The 24027-nt window shown below is 39.0% G+C and overlaps 1 protein-coding gene across 1 annotated transcript in view; it reads left to right on the top strand.

Moving 5' to 3' along the window:
* Nucleotides 1–1198: 1198 nt before the first annotated feature.
* Nucleotides 1199–24027, top strand: part of atp1a2a (ATPase Na+/K+ transporting subunit alpha 2a) — a 49549-nt gene continuing 26720 nt past the window's right edge. The window contains exons 1-11 of the mRNA XM_041991792.1: nt 1199–1290; nt 2082–2156; nt 3794–3853; nt 4647–4850; nt 8456–8569; nt 8983–9117; nt 11739–11856; nt 16240–16508; nt 19189–19387; nt 20351–20460; nt 23486–23620. Of these exons, the coding sequence (XP_041847726.1) occupies nt 1279–1290; nt 2082–2156; nt 3794–3853; nt 4647–4850; nt 8456–8569; nt 8983–9117; nt 11739–11856; nt 16240–16508; nt 19189–19387; nt 20351–20460; nt 23486–23620 (1431 nt within the window). The 5' untranslated portion in view covers nt 1199–1278. The remainder of the gene's footprint in view (nt 1291–2081; nt 2157–3793; nt 3854–4646; nt 4851–8455; nt 8570–8982; nt 9118–11738; nt 11857–16239; nt 16509–19188; nt 19388–20350; nt 20461–23485; nt 23621–24027) is intronic.

Below are 24027 nucleotides of genomic sequence, written 5' to 3'. Positions count from 1 at the left end.
CCATTATGTCGTTATTTTTTATTTAGGTAGCATGAATAAATAAATAAATCAATGTTTCTGAATAGAAAATCAGTTTTACTGTCCTAGTAATGTTATGGGATATAAAAAGAGTTTTTCAGAGGCAAAAATAAGTATAATATACTGTATATTAACATGATTCAATGAAGAGACGTTATAAAAATGTCACCATACTAACATTTCTTTAAAAGATATATATAAAAAAAACATATATTAAAATACAAACCAACTTCTCAGTTTCAGCATCTCATAAATTGCATTTGCATAATTTAAAATGATGCACTGCAACTAAAAGTTTTTGGCATCCTAGCTTTTCAGAAATTACCAAATTTGTCATTGCTTTCTTTAATGTTTCTAAATTACTTTTACTAGAGCTCACTTTTTTCCTGTTTAAGCCAGAGTTATATGCTGACTTCTTATATGCAGTTCTGGCTAAACTCCAAACAAGCAAGTCAACAATCCTTGAAAAAAGCCTAAAACACTTGAAAGCAGCACAGTATGGGGACTAATGCCCACATTTAAAGTACACAGCTCTTAAAGGATTAGGCACACTGCAATGTGGGAAGAGCCCAACCGTAAAATAAACTCTAAAAGTAACGGGCAGCTTACGAGAAGGCATTTGGTCCTCATTTGACAAGGGATCATTCTCAGCATCTGTTGTAAGGGCGCAGTGGTCATGACCTGCCTTATGTTGGAAATATGTTGGACTGAACTAACTGCACTGTTGTATATGCCTGAACAAAAACGGAATCCAGCACCATAAAACCCAAAGGTTTACTGCAATATATTTAGAGAACAGACACAAGGATTCTGTCTGAATCCAAACAGCTGAACACACCACTGCCTTTTCATTATAAACCATGAAGCAAGTATTGATCCCTAATTATCCTGTTTATTGTAAATACAGTAAGTTATGTTGGGAGCAATGTTTCATTTGTAGCATTGACAGCAGTGATTGATGAGGTGTTGTTCTCCAAGAGGCCATATATGTGTGTGTGTGTTGTGGTGGCATACAAAGCAGGTGCAGAAACCCTTCCGTGTGTGACTATGTGCTGGTGGGGGTAAGTGCAGAGTAGGCCTGGGATGGGGTGTGAATAGCTCAGGTTACCCTGACAAGAGGGAGGGGAATTGGATATTTTTTTTTGGGGGGGGCAGGCCCAAAAAAAGCCACCAGTATGTTTTGCACGTGGGGACAGGAGGTTTTGCTGTGGCCGGGCCCCTGAGCACCACATTGTAACCTGCCGACGTCTGCACATCAACATGGGTAGAGGGGTAAGTTTCTGTTTATTCTTTTTTAAAGGGTTAATCTTATAGCAGTGAGTTTCAGTAGACTGATTCATTAACCTTTGTTTCTTAACTGAATGGAAGAATATTCTCAGTATGAGTGTTTGTACAGGAGCAGCATATGGTGTGTGAACCTGCATGTTGCGTAAACGTTGCAGGGCTTGAAATCTATGAGCGTCACAGTGCTTCTTTTTTTAGACAATAATATCTCAGTGTGATGGCTCTCCTCCTTAATAAGTTTTGTTCCCGGCTTGCTGTTTATCAGTGTAATTACGTAATTTTGTTTGTATTCTCTCCATTAGACCCATTCCATTTAGCTTTATGGGAGGACAGCCTGGTAATCTTCCTTGCTCACAGTGGGGGGAAATTGCTATGCCAGACACATTTCAGGCACTCTGCTGGCTCGATGTTCCCTCTTTGGCTCTTTTTTTGATTACTTTTTCACTGTGTCGCTCACATACACTGTCAGTATATCCCCTCCTTCACTGACATGCACACGTGCTGCTAAGCGGAGACTGACAGCGGCAGATGATTTCCATGATGCATAATTCTTCCAACTGTTCTTGACACACACACACACACTCTCTCTCACAAAAAAGGGAACACACACTATGACCAATTTTTTTTTTCCATATTCGGTGAATGGCTTACCAGCAGTGCCAGGAGATTGAAATGAACCAGCACAGACATATTCTATTGTGCTTGTGACATGCTCTGTAAATGTAAATATCTATGGATGAGGTTTAGAATGAATGGCTTACATCTTTATTTTCCTACAGAGTGGTGGTGAGAATGGAGGAAAGAAAAGGAAGAAGGATGCAAACTTGGATGAGCTGAAGAAGGAGGTGGCCTTGGTAAGAAAAACAAGCTGTTTAACCCACACTCACTCTGCACAGTGATTGATTCCATTGCTGCTGTTCCCAAATGATCCCCAAATAACATTAAGGCGAATAAACCAAGTTATTTAACAAGACTATAAATGAAAACAGTGGTCCGTAAACAAAATGGCAATCCAACCTTTTCAGCGTAGTCAGTTGCAGACGAGCTCTAAGCCAGCCTGTCCTCTTCTATCTATTCAGCCGCCCTCTGGTTGCTCTTCTTTGTACTCAGAAACACACTGAATAATTTGTGGGCCACCAGCAGCAGAGTGCAGACTTTTTGCCTTGTGCAGAGCTGTACTCCTTTGAGGTGCTGTCAAAAAGCCGCCAAGCGATACCCATGGAATCTGGGTTAAGTTTTACTGCTTACTCTGTGGGTGATAGAGTAGCTCTTGTCAATGGTTAAGTAGGTCTGAGCCTGATTAAAAGAAAGAAGCTGTTGAGACTGTCAACATTGAGTTCTGTTTTTGTCAAGTTTAACTTTCATCAACTTACCTCATGGATGTCTCCAGTTAGTGATTTCCTGCTCACCTTAAAAAAAAAAAGAAAAAAAAGCCACCCTTTTAATCACCTCCAGACGATGGTTGATCAATACTGCAAGTAGCGGCAGATAAATAAAACCTAACTGTTTTGTGAATATGAGGGCGTTTAGTTGATTTTGGCCAAATTACTTTCAGGCAACTGAGGCTGCTGTTTGTGAAAAAACAGATGCATTTTTCTCTTTCTACCCACTAAAAAAGTTGCCCTCCATTCTGTGAGACTGACACCATCTTGAGAGCTGATGGCTGAATTCTTTCTTTTGCAGCATTGTAGGCTTCACTTTACAAAGCAGTATTGCAGAGAATGGGGGGGAACAAAAACTAAATTTGGTTGCTAATTATGTAGCTGAAAGCCATGCTTTGTTGGCATGATACCCAGGAAAAAAAAACATGTTTTTTTTTATTGTTCAGTTACTCTGTCTTTAGCCTGGATAATCATTGTGATCAGAGTAGACTTGGACAAGATTCAAATCATGCTAGAAAATCACAACAATCAGTGAAAAACACCAACAAATGGTCAAGAACAAAATGTCACATCGACCCATTTTCCAGCTGTGTTTTCAGCAAAACAAAACTGCCCATCTGACTACGAGAACAAGTGACTGTCACGTTCAGTCTTCTGAAAACACAATCATTGTTGCAGCTACAGTGGAAATGTCTTGACGTTTGAGAAGCTGTGGCACAAGAATAGTAGAAATAAACCACCGAAACAAGAAAATTTACCCAGGCTGAGGCTGCCTTTGTTTCCAGCAGCAAGTCAATAACGTTTACTCGTCTCTAGTTCAGCTCAATGAGATGCAGTGGGAGAGGGCATCTTTGACCTCTCTGATCTGTCATGAGAAATGAATCATTCATATAAATCTCCTGGACCTGGTTAGAAGCAGAGAATAAAGCATTTCTTAGTCAACAGAGGACAGTAATGCTTTTGCTGTTGCAGCCACACATCTAAGAGATCACATAACAGCAACTAGCTTACTATAAAAAAACATTTTTGTGTGACTGTGTGTTTATGATCTGTTAGATACTGTGTGTTAATAAAAAATAAAATAAAATAAAAACATTTTTTCCCTGCAGGATGACCACAAAATATCTGTGGACGAGTTGGGAAAACGCTATGGCGTAGATCTCACACAGGTAATAACTGACACACACAAATCCATTACGTACACAACGTCATGCACACATGAACACACAACAAAGAGTTGCTGTAATATCCCATATAGAGATATAATCTGTGTTTGCTGGGGCTGCAAAGCAACATCCAAACTGAGACCAAGTGTTGCTTTGGTCGACTTAGACCCACCACAGAGACCCCAGCTCACCTTGAATCTTCTTCATCTTTAATCCCTTGCACACATAAACAAACTTGCACTGTTTGATGCAAAAGAGAAAAAAAAAATCCTGAAGTCGCACACACTGCAGATACAAACACACCACAAGTCTTTGCTGTAACCGCGATTGCTGCTGACTGTAAAATTTGACATTGCAGCATTGCAGGTGAAGTGAAGCAGATTTTATCATGTCGGGATTAGCATGAAAAAATAGAAGATGGGGAGAACAAGTAATAATGGAAGCTGCAAAAATGCTTTTTTTTCCCCAAAGCTCGAATTAAAGTCAGCATGAGTTGTTTTATATTACAATGAAATAATGGTATTCTGAGTTATATACATGGATTTCCTGTGAATTAGACTGTGACATGAGAAAAATGTTCAATGAAATTACAGCGAAGCAACTTATATGAGAGGAGTGAATTAGTTTACTATACTTGTATAGTTTAAATAGGCCAGACAGGAAGAGTTGATGTTCCACAACTGTAGCAGTAAAACAGCTTTTTAAGACATGCTAAAAATCTGTCCCTTGTGTTATAAAAAAAGACATCCACTGCTGGCTGAAAGACTTTCATTCCTAAAATTTGTTCTCCCTTTAGGGCATGACACATGCCAGTGTTGCAGAGATTCTGGCCAGAGATGGTCCAAACGCACTGACTCCTCCCCCTACCACCCCAGAGTGGGTCAAGTTCTGCCGTCAGCTGTTTGGTGGCTTCTCCATCTTGCTTTGGATTGGTGCCATCCTCTGCTTCCTGGCCTACAGCATCCAGGCAGCCACAGAGGATGAGCCGGCCAATGATAATGTGAGAAACTGCTTGTAAAACATGCATGCATATGGAGAAATTTGCACATTATATATATAGTAGTAGGTAATTATGCAGACATACAGGGTCTATATGAGGAAAAATGCTCATATTTATGATCAGACACACAATTTCTAAAGTGTGCAGTTGACACAAAATCCTCCCAAAAACTTAAAAAACTGTACTAATATGTAGATTTTCCTTATTTTCTACCACCCATTTCCAAAACTGTATGTAACATTGAACTTAATTTGAATCATCCAAACTCTACATTGAAAACTGTATAAAGACAAAATACTAAGTACTTAAAAAAAAACAAAAAAAAAAAGTTTGATTTTTTTTTTAATATTTGCTCATGTGAATATAAATGTATGGACTGTGATTTACAGAAGTCCTTTTCAAATAATTGTTATAAAAGTGATTATTTCTGCCTGTACCTTCAGAAAAATTTCAGAAAAAAGATAAATCTCTGTTCACAAGAGACAAGAATAAAAAATGTTTAATGGTTGTGATCTTTGGGGCTTTCGGCAGCAATGCTTTCAAACCAGAAACAATTATGTTGTAAAATCACTGCAGTGAATGAAATCAGTCCATTGCTGTATAGAAAACGTTCCATCCACCATATGTAAAAACAAACAAACAAAAACACCCATATAACCAATGAAACATCCATATAAATATTATCTTTTTTATTTTTATAGTCTTTTCTTCTTATGTCTTCCATCTTATTTCAGGCAAAGTGTGATGAAGTTGAAAAAGGTCCTGAAATTCAGACTAGCTGTGTTTCAGGGAAGGGTTTGCTTGTTTCAGGAACACAATGCCAAGCAACATTCTACACATATGACCTATGACCACATATGACCCACAACAGTAGGACCCATGCAGTAAAAGAGTCCACTGTGCTAAGCTGACCTGGCTGCAGGCCAGATCTATTCCCCACTTAAAATATTTAGTATATTATGGGATAAGTTAAAAGGGGAACATTAATAGATTTACTTACTTATAATCTCAAACAAGAATTGCGTTTATTTATTTATTTTTTTTAAAAATAGATGTGCTCATATATGGGATAAAGCCAAGGCAGCATGGGAGGAAGACATCTGAGAAACTATACCAGAAGACATCAGGAAAAATGCCGTGCAGCAAATACATACATCCTCTCTCTGCATCAGATTCGCTTTAAGGTTATTTATTAGTTGCATTGTTCTAATGATAGACTGCCTAAATTATATCCTAAAGTTGCACCAAACTGTCCTAGATGTCAGTATTCTCCTGTTTCTTTGGGACACATGTTTTGGTCATGTCTGTCTTTGCAGAGTTTTTGGTCTTCAATCTTTCATTCGCTCTCGGTGATAAAATGCTCCAGCCTGATTCTTTCATAGCTATCTTTGGTGTAGTTAGGGAAAAGCTAAAGTTATAGGCAATTACATTTTCACAAAAATGTAATCGCCTAAACATTGCTGCATGCTCACCTTTTAATATTGTTGACCCGGAAGGGAAAGAAACCCTCCTGCTTATGTTTTTAGTGGATTGGAGAGGTGATGTTGGGGTTTGTTTTTTCTACAGCAATTCTGCAACAACAATTTGATATGTTGTATTTGCATCACTTTCCATGAAAACCTATGATTTAAATGAGTTGCTAATTAATGGTGTCTGCCTTTGTTTACATTTTACACAGCATCTCTACTTTCCTGGAAGCAGTCTATAGTTGTGCTGAACATCATCAAGCATCAGTAGCTGCATTACAGTGTGGTAGATTTCCACAAAAAAGAAAACACATGACAGTGTGCTCTCCTGCAAAAATCTTCCTGTGTAAAAACTACTTTTTACTGAGTCACAGCACAAGGACAACTGCTGTTACTGTGCTGACATATATTGATTATTGATTTGTTACTACTGCACTGATGATAAAATCTTAACAGATCCTAAATACATAAACAGAGTTTGTCAGATGTTAGCAAGATATTCCACAAATAAAGTTAAAACATCAAAGTTCTGCAAAATATGCAACACAGAATACTTGAGAACAGACTGCATGACCCATTCTAAACTCACTCTGAATGTCAAACCAGAGATCAAAGATGGGAAATTTTTAATGACCTTTACTTAACAAAGATAGGCTTGAGAGATTTTCATCTCCTTTGCAAGAACTCTGGCCTAATTGGAAACACAGTTAGTCACATGAACCACCAGAAGTGTTCACGAACATATAGAATACAGAAAAAAAGTCAAAAGCACTGACGCAGAAAGCCCCAGAATCAGCTTGATGTAAAAAGCAAGCACCGACACCGGCTGCACTCCTGGCATTAGCATGGAAACATGCTCAGACCTACCACTAAGCACAAGAAGCACAAGCTCCGACTCATTATGCAATCATCATTCAGCTTCAACCAAGCTCCAGTCAGCATTAAAGCCTTGCATAATTTACAGTAACATACAGTAGATATAACCATGCACATGCATACTCACGATAAACTTAATCTCCCTGCGATTAAATCTCCCCATTCAGAGTATGTACAGCTGGATGCTATGGTGAGCTACTTCAAAGCCCCGACTGCCTGCAGCTTTGGCACTTTGCAAAATTTATAGGCCATTTTTTGAAAATGAAACACACTAAAAGAACCAAACACATGACTGTTGTCTAATAGAGGAAAATATATCCTCATTAGTCATTGTGCATTAATTGTAACTTAAAGACATTAAGTTGTCAGTCTCGACATGGTTAAAATTCTGCTGAAAATGCTAAATGTTTAAATCAACATGTGGAAATAGGACTATTTATCACCTTACTTTTTATATTTGTAGATTATTATGTGTCATCTGTTTAGACAGATGTTGCTCCTTTAAATCTACACAGCTGGTGAGCAAAAGCAAAAATTCCTACATAGAAGAGATGAAAAAACCTTGCAAGAGCAAACTATACTAAATACCAAATTGGAGGCAAATGCTGTAAACACTGACAATTTTCTGAGGATACATATATATTTCCTGGTTCAGATGACTTTGCACAGCCCATTCAAGTGTAAAAGAGGGAAAGATTCTGTTGTTGCTGTCAAATGAAAGCAGTACTTTCCAAAAGAGAAGCTAACTTTTCAGGAGTTCGGAATTCTATGTTCCAGCAGAGTAAGACATACAGTGCACCGGCTGGCAGATGCTTTAATACAAAGTGACTGGCTGTCTTGTTTGCATCAGTGAGAGCTAAACCTATCACAGCTCTTTCACTGCAAAACTGAAAATAGAAACCAAAAAATAGAACAAAACTGGAGTGAATGTCTCATAAGTAAAAGAGTACAAAGAGAGGCTCCAGTTCAGAGTATCTCTACAGACCAGAGTTTCAGTCCTTCGTTCTCTGGGTTTGGGAGACAGATGCTTGCTTGGACTGACACTAAAGGTCTAAGATGACAAGAATATTAAATGAGAAGTCAGTTCCTGACTTTCAAAGTCTCTTTAAACGTGAGAGCTTTTCAATTTCTCTTTGTCCTCAATTCTTTTCTTTGCATTTCAGATTTCTCTGTTTTAAGCCATTGTTAACACGTTTCACATGACCTAACCTGAGTGGATAATGACACTGTGCCCCCATCTGTCCTTTTCTGCTGCTGTTACAGCTGTATCTGGGTGTGGTACTAGCCGCTGTTGTCATCATCACCGGTTGTTTTTCCTACTTCCAAGAAGCCAAAAGCTCCCGAATCATGGACTCCTTCAAGAAAATGGTGCCACAGGTTAGATGGTGCTCTGGTGTAGACTCATAGCTTTCTGAATCAATAAGCTGTCCCTCTAGTAGGGCTTACATACTCACTTAAGTGGAAACTTAACAAGCTCACACAAAGAAAAATAAATGTTTGAGCCAACGTTAAATTGTGAGCGAGTTTGTATAAAAACTCTCCTCCTGTTATCCACCTCTAGCAGTTCGATTGCTTAATTCTTTAATCTAGTTAGTCTTTTTTCACTCCTTTCTTACTTTTTTCCCTACCTGCCTTTTTCCCTCTTCTTCCTTTTCCTCTATCGCTGCTCTTCATATACAACTACACCCTCTGGCTCCTCTCTCCTTATCTGACTAAATCCTCCTTCTGTACGAAAATCTCCGTCTCCCCCCTCAATCCCCACCGTCTCTCTGCCTTTTTCTCCATGCCAGCAAGCGATGGTGATTCGGGAAGGGGAGAAGATGCAGATCAATGCAGAACTCGTGGTGCAAGGAGATCTGGTGGAGTTCAAAGGGGGCGACCGGATTCCTGCTGACGTTCGAGTGATCTCCTCCAACGGGTGCAAGGTATAGAAAGGATGCTGGGGCTGGCCCTGGGGAAACTGGAGGTCTCAGAATGATAACAGTAACTCTTTTTTATCTTTTCTGATAATAAATTCAGTTTTATATTACAAACGGAATTTTGAAATAGCTAACATTTGCAATTCCAGGTGAGACAGGTGTGATTTTTGCTCTTTTTGCTTTAATTTTACAAACTGGGATTACTCTTTTGGGTGCGTCGTAGTTTGCCCATGATAGCTGGCAAAAGGTAGATGGTTCATTTATGTGAAGTCTTTCTTCTGTTTTTAAAGTTGCTGCCTTTATCCATGGACTTTTCTATGAACACTTCCCAGATGTTTCTGTCTATTAAAACATCTGGTGTCAACAGTAGATAATCTAGAAATCCTATTTTAAGAAATTTAATATATTCATTTATTTGCAGTCTCAGTCTATCAGAAAATGAAATATATTTTTGGGATAAAGTGCATTTTAGTAAATCCCAACTAGACACTCTTACAGATATCTCCTTTTGGGAGAATGGCTAGTGCTTATTTTGATATTTTTTTATTTATTTATTTTTGTTAGTTTAGATGATGCCTAATGAAGACCAAACCTACTTCTCCTTCATAAAAAGAGTTCTCTACAATATCTAAAATGATTGCCATTTAGTACTGGCACTGATCATAAAATGTCAGTATTTGATGCTCTGGGATGAGAACAGGCTGAATCAGGACAATACTGTACATCCCATCTATCACTCCCCTTAACCTCCTGACTACCAGGAAAAAAAAAATATTGTTTAATCAATATTATTTTTCTTCTCTGACTGTTTGAAGGGTAATAAGAAAACTGAAAACATTTCATTTTCAAGATATCATGTGTCCACTACATTGGACGTCGCAGCATCAAACACGTAAAACCGAACTTTGATAACAATCAGCAAATCCCAAAGAAAATACCGTGAAGTCAACAGAGGAATGAGTGAAAACTCCACATCACTGTTTTGTAGTGTATTTATACATGAAAATACCAAAAAGTCAACTTCAGCACTGTGTGAAACTCCCTGTCAGCCCTTTTTCCATCAAGATTTCCAGGAGGTTCACAGATGTAAAGAACCTGTCAAAGAACAGGTGAGTTCCTCTGGGAATGGACTTGGCCAAATGAATGACAGGTTGTTCTACAATTCCCTGTGTGACACTGAAGGTGGTCTTGTCTTGGCAGACCACAAAGTCTTAGACCAGACAATTTGGTTCAGCCAATTAAACACCTTCAATCCAGTCAGAAATGGTTTGTCTGGCACATATTGGCGCACAAGGCAGTGACTGGTAAATGAAACCATTTGCTCATCAATGCACATGCTTCTGTTTCTGGCTCAAATGCTGCATCTTGAGCTGACAACTCAATAGTTGAGTTTCCATCAACAATTTGTCACAAGATTCTCTCTGCCTCTGACAGTGAATCTCTTTCTTCTTACTTGAAAAAAATATCACAAAATGAAGGAAATAACTACAACTGTCCACTACAGAGGGCATTTCTCAAACTCTTAAATGTTGTGGTGAAATGTTGTTATATTCAATTAGAAAATGGTTTAATGTTTTCTTAAGAGATTCATAAAGAAATATTACAATAGTATTTCAGGACTACATTTGCACAAAAAAAATATTATGTATTATGTACTTACTTTTCTCATAAAATGTGAGTGTGGTAATGAATGCCATTTTCCTTGAAGAAAAACAGGACGTTCCCAAAGCCCCACCCCATTCAAAAGCCGTGAATGTTCTCTTTAGAGAACAAAATGAGTTGGTTTAATAGCATGCAGGGGGATGGAGATATTCAGGTTTACAAATGTCCTCCACAGAGGACAAATTTGAACTACGGGTAGTCAGGAGGTTAAGTATGATAACATATTAAAAATCAAATAAATAATTTAAACAATTATACATCATAAATCAGAGTTAATCATTTTCCATCTTACTGTTTGTTTTGTTATTTGTTTAGGTAATATGCCTTTGTTTCTTCTTTATTAAGACTATATGTTTTCAGAACATTCTTTAAAACACGGACTAAAATAACCATTAAATGAAAAATGAGTGCAAGTAACATCTATAGCCTAATAGGAATGACATTAGGTTTGCTATCTTTGAATAAACCTAAACATTTGTTCCAAGTTTGACTTGATGAGAAGTTAACTGAGCACTAGCGTTGTTCATGTTCATTCAGCCCTGTTCCTGTAGGTAGCATATCGTCATGACTACATTTCCATCATCCTCAATATGCTCTAGTTTAGTCAATTTTGTTGTTTGCCTTCGAGGCTTCACAAACACACTTTCTAACATGATTGTTGAGTGGCTCTTAGTGGAGGCAACTTCTGTCAGTCTTCCCTTGTGAATCTTTAGGTTTTTTTTTTAATCTTGCTTACAGCTGCTGGACCGTGTCTTTTTTTCTAATGTGAAGCATTTTGAACTTGATGATTGTGATTTAAATCAAACTTTGCAGAAGCTAAAGGTAAAAGTACCTTCACCAGAACACAGTTTTGACATAAGAAGAGTGATGTATCACTACATTTGCCATAATCTTGTAAATCTGACCTCTCTTCCTTTTGCTGTGATTCTGTCTCTCATTTTTTTCCATCCCTCTTCCCTGTCAAGGTGGACAACTCCTCTCTGACGGGAGAATCAGAGCCTCAGACTCGCTCCCCGGAGTTCACACACGACAATCCTCTGGAGACCCGAAACATCTGTTTCTTTTCCACCAACTGCGTTGAGGGTCAGTAGGCCACATCTGGCCACGCTTGTCTCTTCTTGCCTCTGGATTTCTGTCTTTTAGCCATCTGGAGATCAACGTTGTTTTGTTTTACCACCCAACCATGAACATGTTTCAGTACACAATTTGATCTGGCCTTTCATCCCTCCATCCTACAGCACAGTGTGGAGTAAATGTTGATTGCAGGAGGATTAATAATGAGTGTTTCCATTTAGAACTGAGTCATGGGAGACTGTTAGTTGCTGTCAGTCATCTAAGCGATTTTAATGTGATAGTATACAACCTCAGCATCTATATTCCAATTCTGATGAGAGTTGTATATGGAGTGAACAGTTAATTATATTTGTAAAATAAAAAGCCCAGTTATGTTGCATCCTCATTCAGTGGAGCTGCTGAGTAAAAGACATTAAAAATTCCATTTTATTAGTTTTCACTTAAAGGAATTTTGTTGTGCATGCATCTTACTTAAGTCTCTTCACCCTGAACATCCGGTCTGCACACGTGGTTTATCTGTAACCGCTGCCATTTTTTAAGTGTTGCAGGGCACGGGACAATCACTTACAACCATGAGTAACACCTACATGACTTTTTTACACTGTCTTTTCTGCTGCATCTGGCAGGTTTGCATTTAAGAATTCTTAAAGCAGGTCCAATAACCATCAGTTTAATAGACAGATTTACATGGCGATATACTCTTTAGTTTACAACTTTCATTCATGCCAATTTTGGTTTTTCAAACTCTTTATTTGACCTTTTAATAGAAAAGGAAAACTTTCTCTGCTAAAATATTCCAAATTGCCTCTCATACTGTATGTGCAGCCTAATTTTGTGCATGTTAGCATTACACCTGAGGCCCCTTTACACAATGACCCTTAGATGTTTCCAAGGCCTCTCGTTTACATGGTAACAAAGTTTTGGGTGGACAAAAGGTTTAAGAATGGGCTCCAGAGTGGATTTTCTAAAAACACAAGGTGAATCTTGTCTGTGTAAACGTAAACTGGAATCTTTTGGCGACAATGACATCTGTTGCATCATTTTGCTTTTTTGTACTTAGGTCCTGTTTACACCCACAAACAGCGCAACAACAACAACAACAACAACAACAACAACAACAATGGCAGACCTCTGTTTTCTGTTTGTGTTGCTGAGTCTTTTAAAATTATTTGGTCTCCTAAAGCAAAACTTTCCAAAATTTATCTTGTTCAAAAAGACACAGAGATTACATCCACTAGACAGCAAGTACACCTCCATACAAGTGGTTGTTATTTCTTGAGGTCTGATGAGGATGTAGGGCACCACATGTGAGGTGTTGCAAAGTTTCACATGCATTTACACTACATAATTTCCAGTCCTATTTGTGTTTTCAGCGTGCATGGAGGTAGTTTTCTACTGATGTGTAATATATATATATATATATATATATATATATATATATATATATATATATATATATATATATATATATATATATTTGGGGTTTTACATGGATTTGCATTTGCAAAAAAACAAAACAAAAAAAACAATGAAGAGTTTATAACCTCTTCAGACACCACTACACCACTGACCAGGAGGAAAAAACAAAACAAAAAAAAAGACAGTAACAGATAAAAGTGAGAAAAAAAAATCTCAAGGCTGGAACGCAAGTCATCTGTTTTGAAGTGAAGTGCTTTTCCTCTCCCTCATCTTCTCATACAGCCTGTGCTAATTATTACTATAGAATGATGTTTTCCTGTCACCGTTTGCTGTTGGCAAAAGCAGCGCTTCACTTATCCTCCAGAGAGATAACTGCCAATATCCAGCTGCAGAGCAGTTCCCCCTGCTTTAGAAACCGATGCATGGGGCTCTTGACCAAGCGACAATATGTGCTGAGTTGCCAAAACAACAGACAGGGGACATCTTTGTCTGATGCAGAGACATTGTCATTGTTGTCCCAAGGGTTGCAGGGAAAGGGCTTCCCCTGTTCCTTCACATGCTGAGGATGCTCTGTTGAATTAGTATCTGGGCAGTTAAAAGGACTGCGTGTCATGAATGGCGGCTGTCGGAGGAGGAGAGGACTCAATTGCAGGCAGTCAGAGGCAGAAATGGTGTCGGTGACTGGTTTATTCCCAGAACTCAAGACCGGGATAAATCCAACGAACTAAACCACACATGACCAAATGAGAGGATCTGACAAGGAGTGACTGAAAACCAGGAGTACTTATACACAGAGGGAGTAACAAGACACAGGTGAAGTGGATGACAAATCAAGCCAGGTGATCTAATGAGGCAGAACAGAAATCAGAGGAACACAAGAGGGAAAACCAAACATGACAAAACTGAAACCTAAAGCATGAACATAACAAGAACTATAAACCAAGAACAAGACCGAACTAAACATGAACCAAACCAAACCAAAATCCTAAACCATGATCAAAACACCCACCAAAACCCAGAAACCGTGACACTGCGTCAAAATGCTGGGGTCTTCCTACTCCTCCTGCTGTTGCCATGAATGTTTTCTTTACATTTGCAACAGTATTTTAAGGCCTATTTATGCTCCCCTACGTCTGTTTCAAATGTTGTCATTCGTTGCCATCCTCATGCTTCAGTGTTTTTTTTATGTTGCCCTGGTGGTTAAGTAAATCCATCTACAAGTGGGCAGTGCTGAGTTCCGAGTTCACTTCCACGTACTGACATCAGTTTCAGACATCGGTTTGTGGCGGTAATCGAAGCTATAAAGTTGTTTGCAACTGGCTGACAAACTCACACAGCCTTTCTTCAACAGCTCCTGCCATATGGCAACCCACCATGTCTACAATTTCTGCCCTCTTCGTCATGTATATGACTGTGTCCGAGTGTCCACCCTACTCCCTAACCCCTCGTTCACTACATAGGGCTGCACTATATAGCACACTACATAGTGCACTCATTCTCTTAGCGATTCGGTCACGAAGTTGCCTATTTTTTCTTCGCCGCAGACCATGTGACTACCAGCCGTCACCATGGCATTCTAAATCCGATAGAAAGTTGTGTGTAAATATTTTTATTATTTTTCTTTATGTTGTATTTTATTTTTTGTTGCATATCTATTCAATAAATAATCCTTGCACCATGTTGAGCTTCTGCCTGCAATGCATTGTGGTCTATATCAGGGCTACTCAATTCGGTCCTACGAGGGCCGCAATCCAGCAGGTTTTCCATGTATCCCTGCACCAACACACCTGAGTCAAATTAATGAGTCATTATGTAGAACCTGATTGGCTGTTAGAGCCACCTAATTTGACTCAGGTGTGTTGGTGCAGGGATACATGGAAAACCTGCTGGATTGCGGCCCTCGTAGGACCGAATTGAGTAGCCCTGGTCTATATTGACCCATCTAGTGACCATCGATGCTCACTAATTTTCAAGATGCTTTGTGGGTAAATTTGAGTGCCCTACTTTTTTTCTCTCTGGACATTCGGATACCTCTACAAAATGGCAAGACTCCTATATAGGGCACTATGTAGGGAGTAGGGTGCACATTCGGACACAGCCTATGTCTATATTCTCCTTCTTCTTCTTCCTGTTCCACTATTTCTCTGGTTTGTTCCTTTCGCTGGTTACATGTCAGCCATACTGCTCAACACTGCCCCTCCTCCAGTTTCCGGTGGCACTGCTCCATTTGCTGCGTCAAGTGACAGATCTGCAAGGCCCCTGAAAACACACCAAATTATGCGGGTATGCCATAAGTGGGGTGGTGAATTTCAAAGTGACATCTATATTTATGTCAATAAATGGTTTCTCAGCAGAACTTTGCATTGAGTCGAGACGATCAATGTTACTCACTTCAGCTGTCAGTGATACTAACATCACAGTAGATTGCTGTATTTCAACTAATAAAGTAGTCACTATAAAAACTGCTGATAGGAAGGTCTGTGGTTGGATCATTTGTCTTTAAAGCGTTCCCGATTCTTTCTTCACTCACTAAGTCCGGCATCTGTTCAGTCGGCCAGCCATCAATCACCAGCCAACACCTCTAATTCACCTCCATCTATCACTGTTCTACATCCAGCCATCACCCCATCAGGCTTCCTTCCTGTTTACAAAATACAGCACTCAACTTTTGCAGTGTTTTCCACACTTACACTCTTATTTTTCCCTTTGCTTCCACTCTGGGAAGGAAGATCAGATCATCTGTCACCATGTTGAAAGCTATAACTAATCTATAATGACTTTACATTTAGAGAGCTACCCTTCAAAGGAAAATACAGATGCCTTGTTGACTAGCTACTGTTATAGATCAATGTACAGAATAACAAAAGTAATAACTCATCTGAGGCTCCCTTGTTTTATTTTGAGTCTAAGCTGAAATTTTATAATGCACCTAAATTTTGGTTTGGTCTAACATAAAGTCCTATCTCCTGCCAGGTACAGCCCGTGGCATCGTTATAGCCACTGGTGACCGAACAGTGATGGGTCGCATCGCCACTCTGGCATCTGAGCTGGAAGTCCGTCGGACACCCATCAACATCGAGATTGAACACTTTATCCACATCATCACTGGTGTGGCAGTTTTCCTTGGTGTTTCCTTCTTCATCCTGTCAATTGTACTGGGTTACACCTGGCTTGAGGCCGTCATCTTCCTCATTGGCATCATCGTAGCCAATGTCCCTGAGGGGCTGCTGGCCACTGTGACGGTGAGTAGTGTGTGAAGTTACTGATTTATGTAAAAAAAAGTATCAATTTAACAGATGTTTACTCAAAAATGCATCATTAAGCTCTTTCTAAGCATTTGAAAGTGTTGGAAGGAAATTATTTTTATTCTTTCTTGCTATATAAGAGGACAATTGGCACTGCAGCTTATTATTGACCACATTCCCATGCAGGCTAAGGACTAGTTGTAATATTTTCAGAAAAATGATTGGGTAGACTAGCAGCTTAAGTTGTAACTTTTACTTTGTGACTTTGTTTGTATTGTAAAGCAGAGCCATAAATGGCTGTAGTAGAAGTAACGAACATGAAGATGGAGATCAATGATGAATGGACCAAAGTTCTTAGTTTATTCTTTGAAATTTTATTGCTAAATACCTTCTGATTGCATATAGTCTCATCAGTAGTTAAAGCTGCTTGTCATTGTCATTAAGAGCCACATAAATCTGGGTAACCAATTTATATGTTTATTAGCTCATTACCTTTCAGGACAGTTACCAACATTTCTGGACTTGATTTTATAAGCTAAAATAGCTCACTTATGTGTGATAGGTCAACACTGCTAAGACTAAGAAAAGAAAAAAGCCAACTGGTATACAGATTTTACATGTTCTTGTGCAGATATTAGCAAGCTGAAAAATATCCCCCTGCGTTTAGACTACATCACGTACTGCTGTTTTGTAAGCAAGGTTTCAACACCAAAGTAAAATCACAAGACTGCTTAAACTTATTGTTGCTTCATTGTTTACTTGCAGTATACAAGCTTCTAGGCTCTGGCCAATCAACGAGCTGGGTTTTCTTCTTTCTTGTTGGTCATTGGTTTTTTGGAGGAATACTACCCCTATCGAGCAGTTGTTGCAACTATGTGGCATTGTTCATGTGGTTTGATGCCACTCCCAATCGAACTGAATTCCCCAGACTATCTTGATGTGAATGCGCCCTAAATCTAACAAAGTGGTTTTTCTTTCTTAACCTGATGATTTTAAAGCAACATCACATGAGTTTCTGAACTTAAAACTGTGCTTCTGACTCATTTTAACGTCACACAGACATTCACTTTACACATACATCAGAGCTGAGAATCAACACTTCACAACTTTTCTTTCTAACCCAGGGCATCACATTACAGCTGGGTTTGCTTCATGGCACCACACTATACATATATATATATACATATATATATATATGTATATATATATATATATATATATATAGCAACTAGATATCAACACAGTGGCCATTTTGAACGTGCAGCATAGCTGATTCAGCAAACAAACACTAGAGGACATTATTAGATAAGCAAGACAAGAAATTTTATTTGCTTTAAATTTAATTTTAATAATCTAAACCCTTACTAGGAAAAAGTGTTAAGAAGTTTAAGTCTAAGAAGTTTTAATTCGTAAACTTCACCTAAAGACTTAAGGAAACAGTAAAGGAAACAGAAACAGAAAGCAAATAAATGGAAAAAATGTCTAAAACTTGTCTGAAAGTCACCTTTCAGTGGTATTACATGACTTTTTTGCCTCCTCCCATCTAACTTCCTTTCAGGACCTTATTTTTTATTAATAAGTAAAAACTCCAGAATAGTGTAGGAACGCCGTCTGGTCTCATGAGGCAGGGCACAGATGCTAAAAGACATTGTGTTTGTACCTCAGAAAACAAAACATCATGAGAAGAAAATAAGTTTTCACATTTTAATGTTAATTCAGGCAAATGTGCAGCATTTTATCTCGTTGGTGGTTAGTTTTGTCTGTTTCTGTCTTTGCTTGATGCTGGCTCAGGCTGCTCAATTCTTCACCAAAACCAAAATAATTAACTAAAAGAGGTTGAAAAGCTATATAGAGCTGATGAAAATGACAGAAGCAGTTTTAGATTTATCATCAGCTTTTCTTGCTGAGCAGATGCTTTCACATTATGCACTGCCATGTGATCTATTGTTGACACAAAAATATAGATTAGTGCAGCTCTAAGTGTGCCAGTTCCCAGGCTCTGGTATTGTGCCTTCTGGCTCACTGTGATCATTTACTGGCAAATCTAAATGGATCTAAGCCATCATCAGTGTTATTACTTACATTTGTACCTATGTGCACACTGGTTTACCCTCTGTGAATGTAATGTGAAGCTCTAATGATGTTAAAGAACCCAGAAAAGTGATTTACAATCAAATCTGGAAGTGGTTCCAATGTTGAGGTATGGTTAAGTATTTCTACAACAGTAAAGGGGGTGAGCTGAGGAGGGTGCCAGCTGGCATTTAAAATCCCATCAGTCGACATTTCAGTGGTCACAGAAATTAGATGAACTTCCGGTGAATGGATTGCTTTAGTTGTGTTCACTTGAGAGTTATGTGAGGTAATGTTTGTGCATATTCACTGGAATCTGGCTGATGCGACCAGCTTGAATTAATGTGTGTTGATGTATCCCTTCCAACATATGGAATATGTCTGTTCGTTGTATTTTTATCTCCGTGTTCACCTGCTGCTAACCAGCCAACCAAAACTACACACACACTCATCAGACACCTGGACCATGCATGGGTTCACATGCACAAACACTTGAACGCACTGCTGCGTCCACATTCGCCGACTAACAATCATCCATCCTCACCTCTCCTCATTCTTCCTTCCTTTATTCCGGCCCTCCCACTATCGCCACCCTCTGTCCTCCCAGGTGTGTCTGACTCTCACTGCCAAGCGAATGGCCAAGAAGAACTGCCTGGTAAAGAACTTGGAGGCTGTGGAGACTCTCGGCTCCACCTCCACCATCTGCTCCGACAAGACAGGCACGCTGACCCAGAACCGCATGACTGTGGCCCACATGTGGTTCGACAACCAGATCCATGAAGCGGACACCACAGAGGACCAGACTGGTAAGGAGGAGGAGGAGAAGAAGAAGAAATAATAAAGGTGGAGGGAATGGCAGATAAAACAAGGAAAGGGAGAGTGTAAGGGAATGCAAAGGGGAGTAGAACCGCCTGCTGACATTCATCTGTCCAATATTCACACCGCCAGCAAATGTGGCTGTTCACTCTGCCACTTGGATTAATTGAGAATCAGTCTGCAGTGGGTGGCACAACCCACAGCTATAAAAATGCTTTTTACCAGATTTCCTTGACAGGACTGCTGCTGCAGAACCAATCCGATTCCTGTCTCCCCACCAAGCAGGAAAAACTCAAGCCAAATTTTTAAAGAAGCCTCGAGCAATAACCAAAAGCTTTGGCAGAAAAATAAATAAATAAAAAGATGTTCTATGAATACTAATAAGAATTGAGTCAGAGAGTTGTGTACTCACACAATGAATAGTGTGCACGTACTAAATAAAGACAGAGCAGGCTTAATTTTTCAGCAGGAGCCCTATTGCCGCTGTTGCAGGTTCGTGAGCTTTTTGCACCTCACTGTGTCAACCTGAACAGCTCTAGCCGCACACTGCCAATCTGTTCACACAGTAACAGTGACAGTGAATGCTCCATGAAGTCCAGGGCAAATATGAAAAATGAATGCAGGCTCCGGCAGCGAGTGGAGGTCATTTTCAGTTTGATTGGGTGGGAGGGCTGAAATTTTGATACAAGCAATCTCCAAACAGTTTTTATTTAGCGGGCATTCTATTTAAAAATGAATGCCATTTTCCAGAGCGGGGAATTGAAAAATCACATCTGTCAAGAAAAAAGTGATTGCTCAGCTAAACTGACCCCAATGCTGTTATTTAGCTGCAATATCCAGTGCTACTCTGTGAACCGAGAGTTAAGTCAGTAGCATAAATTCTGCATGAACCGTGCTATAAAAAAAGAAGAAAAAGAAAAAAGTCTAACACATTTTCCTCACTATTCTCGCAGGTTCGTGTTTTGACAAGAGCTCTGGTACTTGGCATGCTCTGTCTCGCGTGGCTGGCCTTTGCAACAGAGCTGATTTCAAAGCCGGACAGGAGGACCTCCCCATCCTGATGGTATCGGCCTTCATCACTCACTTCACAACAGCAATTTTCCAAAACCTCTGCACTATCCTCCAATCACATGAATTATCTCAACTCTTTAAAGCAGTAGGAAGCAATCCATTTAGATTAATGCAAGGGCATTGTGATCAGGCTCTTTTTTCTAATAGATTTGGATCAACTAATGCATGCACATAATTCATGAGAGATGATTTTTGCCTACATGGTTTGCCAGTAGGGTGAAGTTAACAACATAAGGGATGTGTCAAGTGTGCCATCGCTCAAAAATAAGCAGTGGTAGAATAAGTTTACAGATGCCTCCTGCAAGGCAAAGCAGTAATATGGTAATGTATGAATATGTAATGACAATTAAAGGTGCATCATATTTTTAATTGTGAAGGAAAACAGGAAATAGGACAATAAACCAGAAAACGTAAATGTGTTCAAGTATTCAGTGCCCTAAGTTAGTACTTTGTAGCCCAGGGGTGTCAGGAGTGTTAGTTCAGGTGCTACATACAGCCCAATTTACCAGTAAAATAGCAGCATAAAAACCTATAAACAAAAAAAAAAAAAAAATTTACCCATTCGTTTTAATGCAAAGAAGTACATGCACATTATCAAGATGTTTACATTAGAAAAAATTTTATGAACAGTGTGAATCCTGAGAAAAACACATACAGTTTCAGCCAGATGTCCCTGGATGAAGGTCATTCAGGACATCTTTAGTACAGTAACTTATCTCCCTCAGATTCAGCTAGTTTTGCAGCTGACTACCAGTTAATGGTGGAGCAAATTTTAGCATCCGTTTTCTCCAGTTCAGTACAAGTTTAGGGAAATAAATTTGTGAAAAAAGACAATATTTCATCATCACAATTTCTCTCACTTTAGGTCCTGATCTGAAAAGGAAGCAGTTAAAAAGTCTGAAATTTTTCTCTGAAAATTTAGTGGACAGGGAGTATAAAACCAAAAATACAGTACATACATAAACAACGAAACCATTATTTGAAATATAAAATAAATATAAAAAAGCTTTATTATTGGCCTAGAGCTCAAACTCTGGTCCGCTAAGGCAGTGGCTCCCTTTATGCAACTTCCAAAAAGCTGCAGAATCTCTGAAACTGTGCTTGGCTTTTGTTGTTAGCTACCTTCCTGCCACAAATGATGCATTCTGCCTGAGCCCTTTTCTGTCCTTTGATAAAAATCATAGTTAAAATATTCATCAACATATAGCCTCAGACATGTTTCATTTATGAAATGGTGCAGAAAAAAAATTAAAGCTACCAGGATGGACATGAACTACTCCACTACAACAGGCCACTGTCCTGCAGGTTTTTTTTTTTTTTTTGTTTCCCTGCTTCAACAGCCCGACTCAAATTCTGTGACTCAGGTCACTGTGCAGAAATTGACAACAAACTGTTGGATCCATCATATTTATATAAGGTGTGTTGGAGCAGGGAAGCATCTAAACCCTGCTGGACAGTAGCCCTCGAGGACCAGAGTTTAAGATCCCTGACTTACTGCAATAACTGAAGTACATGTACAGCATGAAGCATTGTGCTAACATGTACAAGTACTTTAAAAGTGCATAAAAGCACAGCAATTGAGCAAATACTTTGACTTATTTCATGTGGTCATTACACAGCAGCCCTAGTAAGAGGAAAGAAATAAATAACCCATAAAATAATTTGTCAGCTGCACTTGACACAGCTGCACTTCACACACACTGGCTTACACACTTAACCTTCCTCTCACACATAAACAGACACACACAGAGAATAATCTAATACACCCCTGGAAATAACTCCCCCACACTGGCACACAAACACACACTCAGCTGGGTAGGTAAGTCAGGAGTAACCGTATGTTCTACCAAGCACTATCCTCCAACCTGTGCTATATTGACCTGAAGAAATTCTGACCGTGACCCACAGTGATGGGGATTACAGCATCCTCCGTGGTGGGAGCAGATGCCGCTGCTGCTGCGTTGAGATGCCTGGGCTTCCTCCCTGCATTAAGTAACAGATCTGTCTCCTGACAGCCTTCAAATGCAGCAGTGAGGGCTACCATTACTAAAAGAAGTCCCCATATGCACCCATAAAAACAGAGAAATGGAATTTCCTCCGTCTACTTATTCATTCATGAAAAGGTGCAAACAAGGACAAATCTTTCAGAGCGTGTGTCCTTGTTTTATGTCTGTTCATGAATGAATAAACAGAAACAAAGAGAAATTCCTTGTCTCGCTTTCGCCTACGCATGTATATTTGGCATCAGGTCATCAGTTCAGCATTGATTATAATAAACCAGCTCCAAGAATTGCTGTTATCCTCGTGGAGATGTTAAAAAAGACAAGTTTTACTGATTATCAAAGCATCAGTAAGAAGCTTTATCAGATGTTGAGCACAGTAAATCTCCAAAAAGTACACAAACAAAAATGAAGGAAAGTACATCTAGTCAAAGCTTTGTAAATTGGAACTTTTCAACATGCAACTGCAATAATCTGCTCACATTTAAATTCATAAAGCTCCTTTAAATGAGAAATTCAGTCACATTTAGATGCACAGAAATAATAATCTGCAGGTTTTTGACACCCATTAGTCAGTTTTAATCTTCTCTATTTAAAATATAGTATCTAATGTCTGCAGAGGATCTCTGCATGCCATTATTAGGAAAAAAATGTTGCAGCTGCACTTGACAAACTGTACAATCATACAACTGACTGTCACACTTTTTTGCTTTATTCGAATTATTTATCCCCCCTAATTGAAGAATAAAACAAGGTTTTGCACTTTTATTACTAACTCAAAACTTTTACATAACTTTAAAACAAAGAAACAAAGGAGCCTTTGGCCTCATCGCAAGCACGAACACAGTTGACCCTCTTACCTGCATCATTAATGACAACCTCTTACACAGTTTTAATCCTTTAAATAACACATAATCCAAAAGCTTTTTCTCTGCTACAGAGGGGCAGACAACACAATCTTTTTAATAGGCATATGTGAGTGACTGCGCTAATGTCTTCCTGTGTACGTTTCCCCAGAGGGACGCAGCGGGGGACGCGTCAGAGTCAGCTCTGTTGAAATGCATCGAGCTGTGCTGCGGGAGTGTTCGTGACATGAGAGCCAGAAACCCCAAAGTGACAGAGATCCCCTTCAACTCCACCAACAAGTACCAGGTACTGAACGGAACTCGTGTCTCATGAAGGCTTTGTGCTGGAGTTGCAGTAAAATCACAAGTTTTGCATTTTGTTTACAGTCTCATTGTCTGTTTTCAAATGGAATTTTATGTAAATGGAAATTGCTGCCGACTTGCCTGAGGTGCCGGTCATGTCTCATTTTATCCAGCCAACAAGCCTTAAAACAGACGAACATTCTTTCCTTTAACACCGGCTCATGTTATTGCCTGAAAGTGACTTCATTTAATTAATTAAAGAAAGAATTAATGCAATAATTATTGGTTGGTGGAATAATCAGCTTTACCCTTTTTCTTTTCTTTTATCTTTTATTAACTCATTTTAATACAGTTCTTTTAGTACTCAGTTTGCACACATTCTAAGACATCTAAAAAAAGATATTTTTTTTT

Source organism: Melanotaenia boesemani, chromosome 8 (genome assembly GCF_017639745.1).
Source record: "Melanotaenia boesemani isolate fMelBoe1 chromosome 8, fMelBoe1.pri, whole genome shotgun sequence".
Classification (NCBI taxonomy): Eukaryota; Metazoa; Chordata; class Actinopteri; order Atheriniformes; family Melanotaeniidae; genus Melanotaenia; species Melanotaenia boesemani.
Note: the sequence above shows the minus strand (reverse complement) of the source record. Positions and strands in the feature narration are given on the sequence as shown.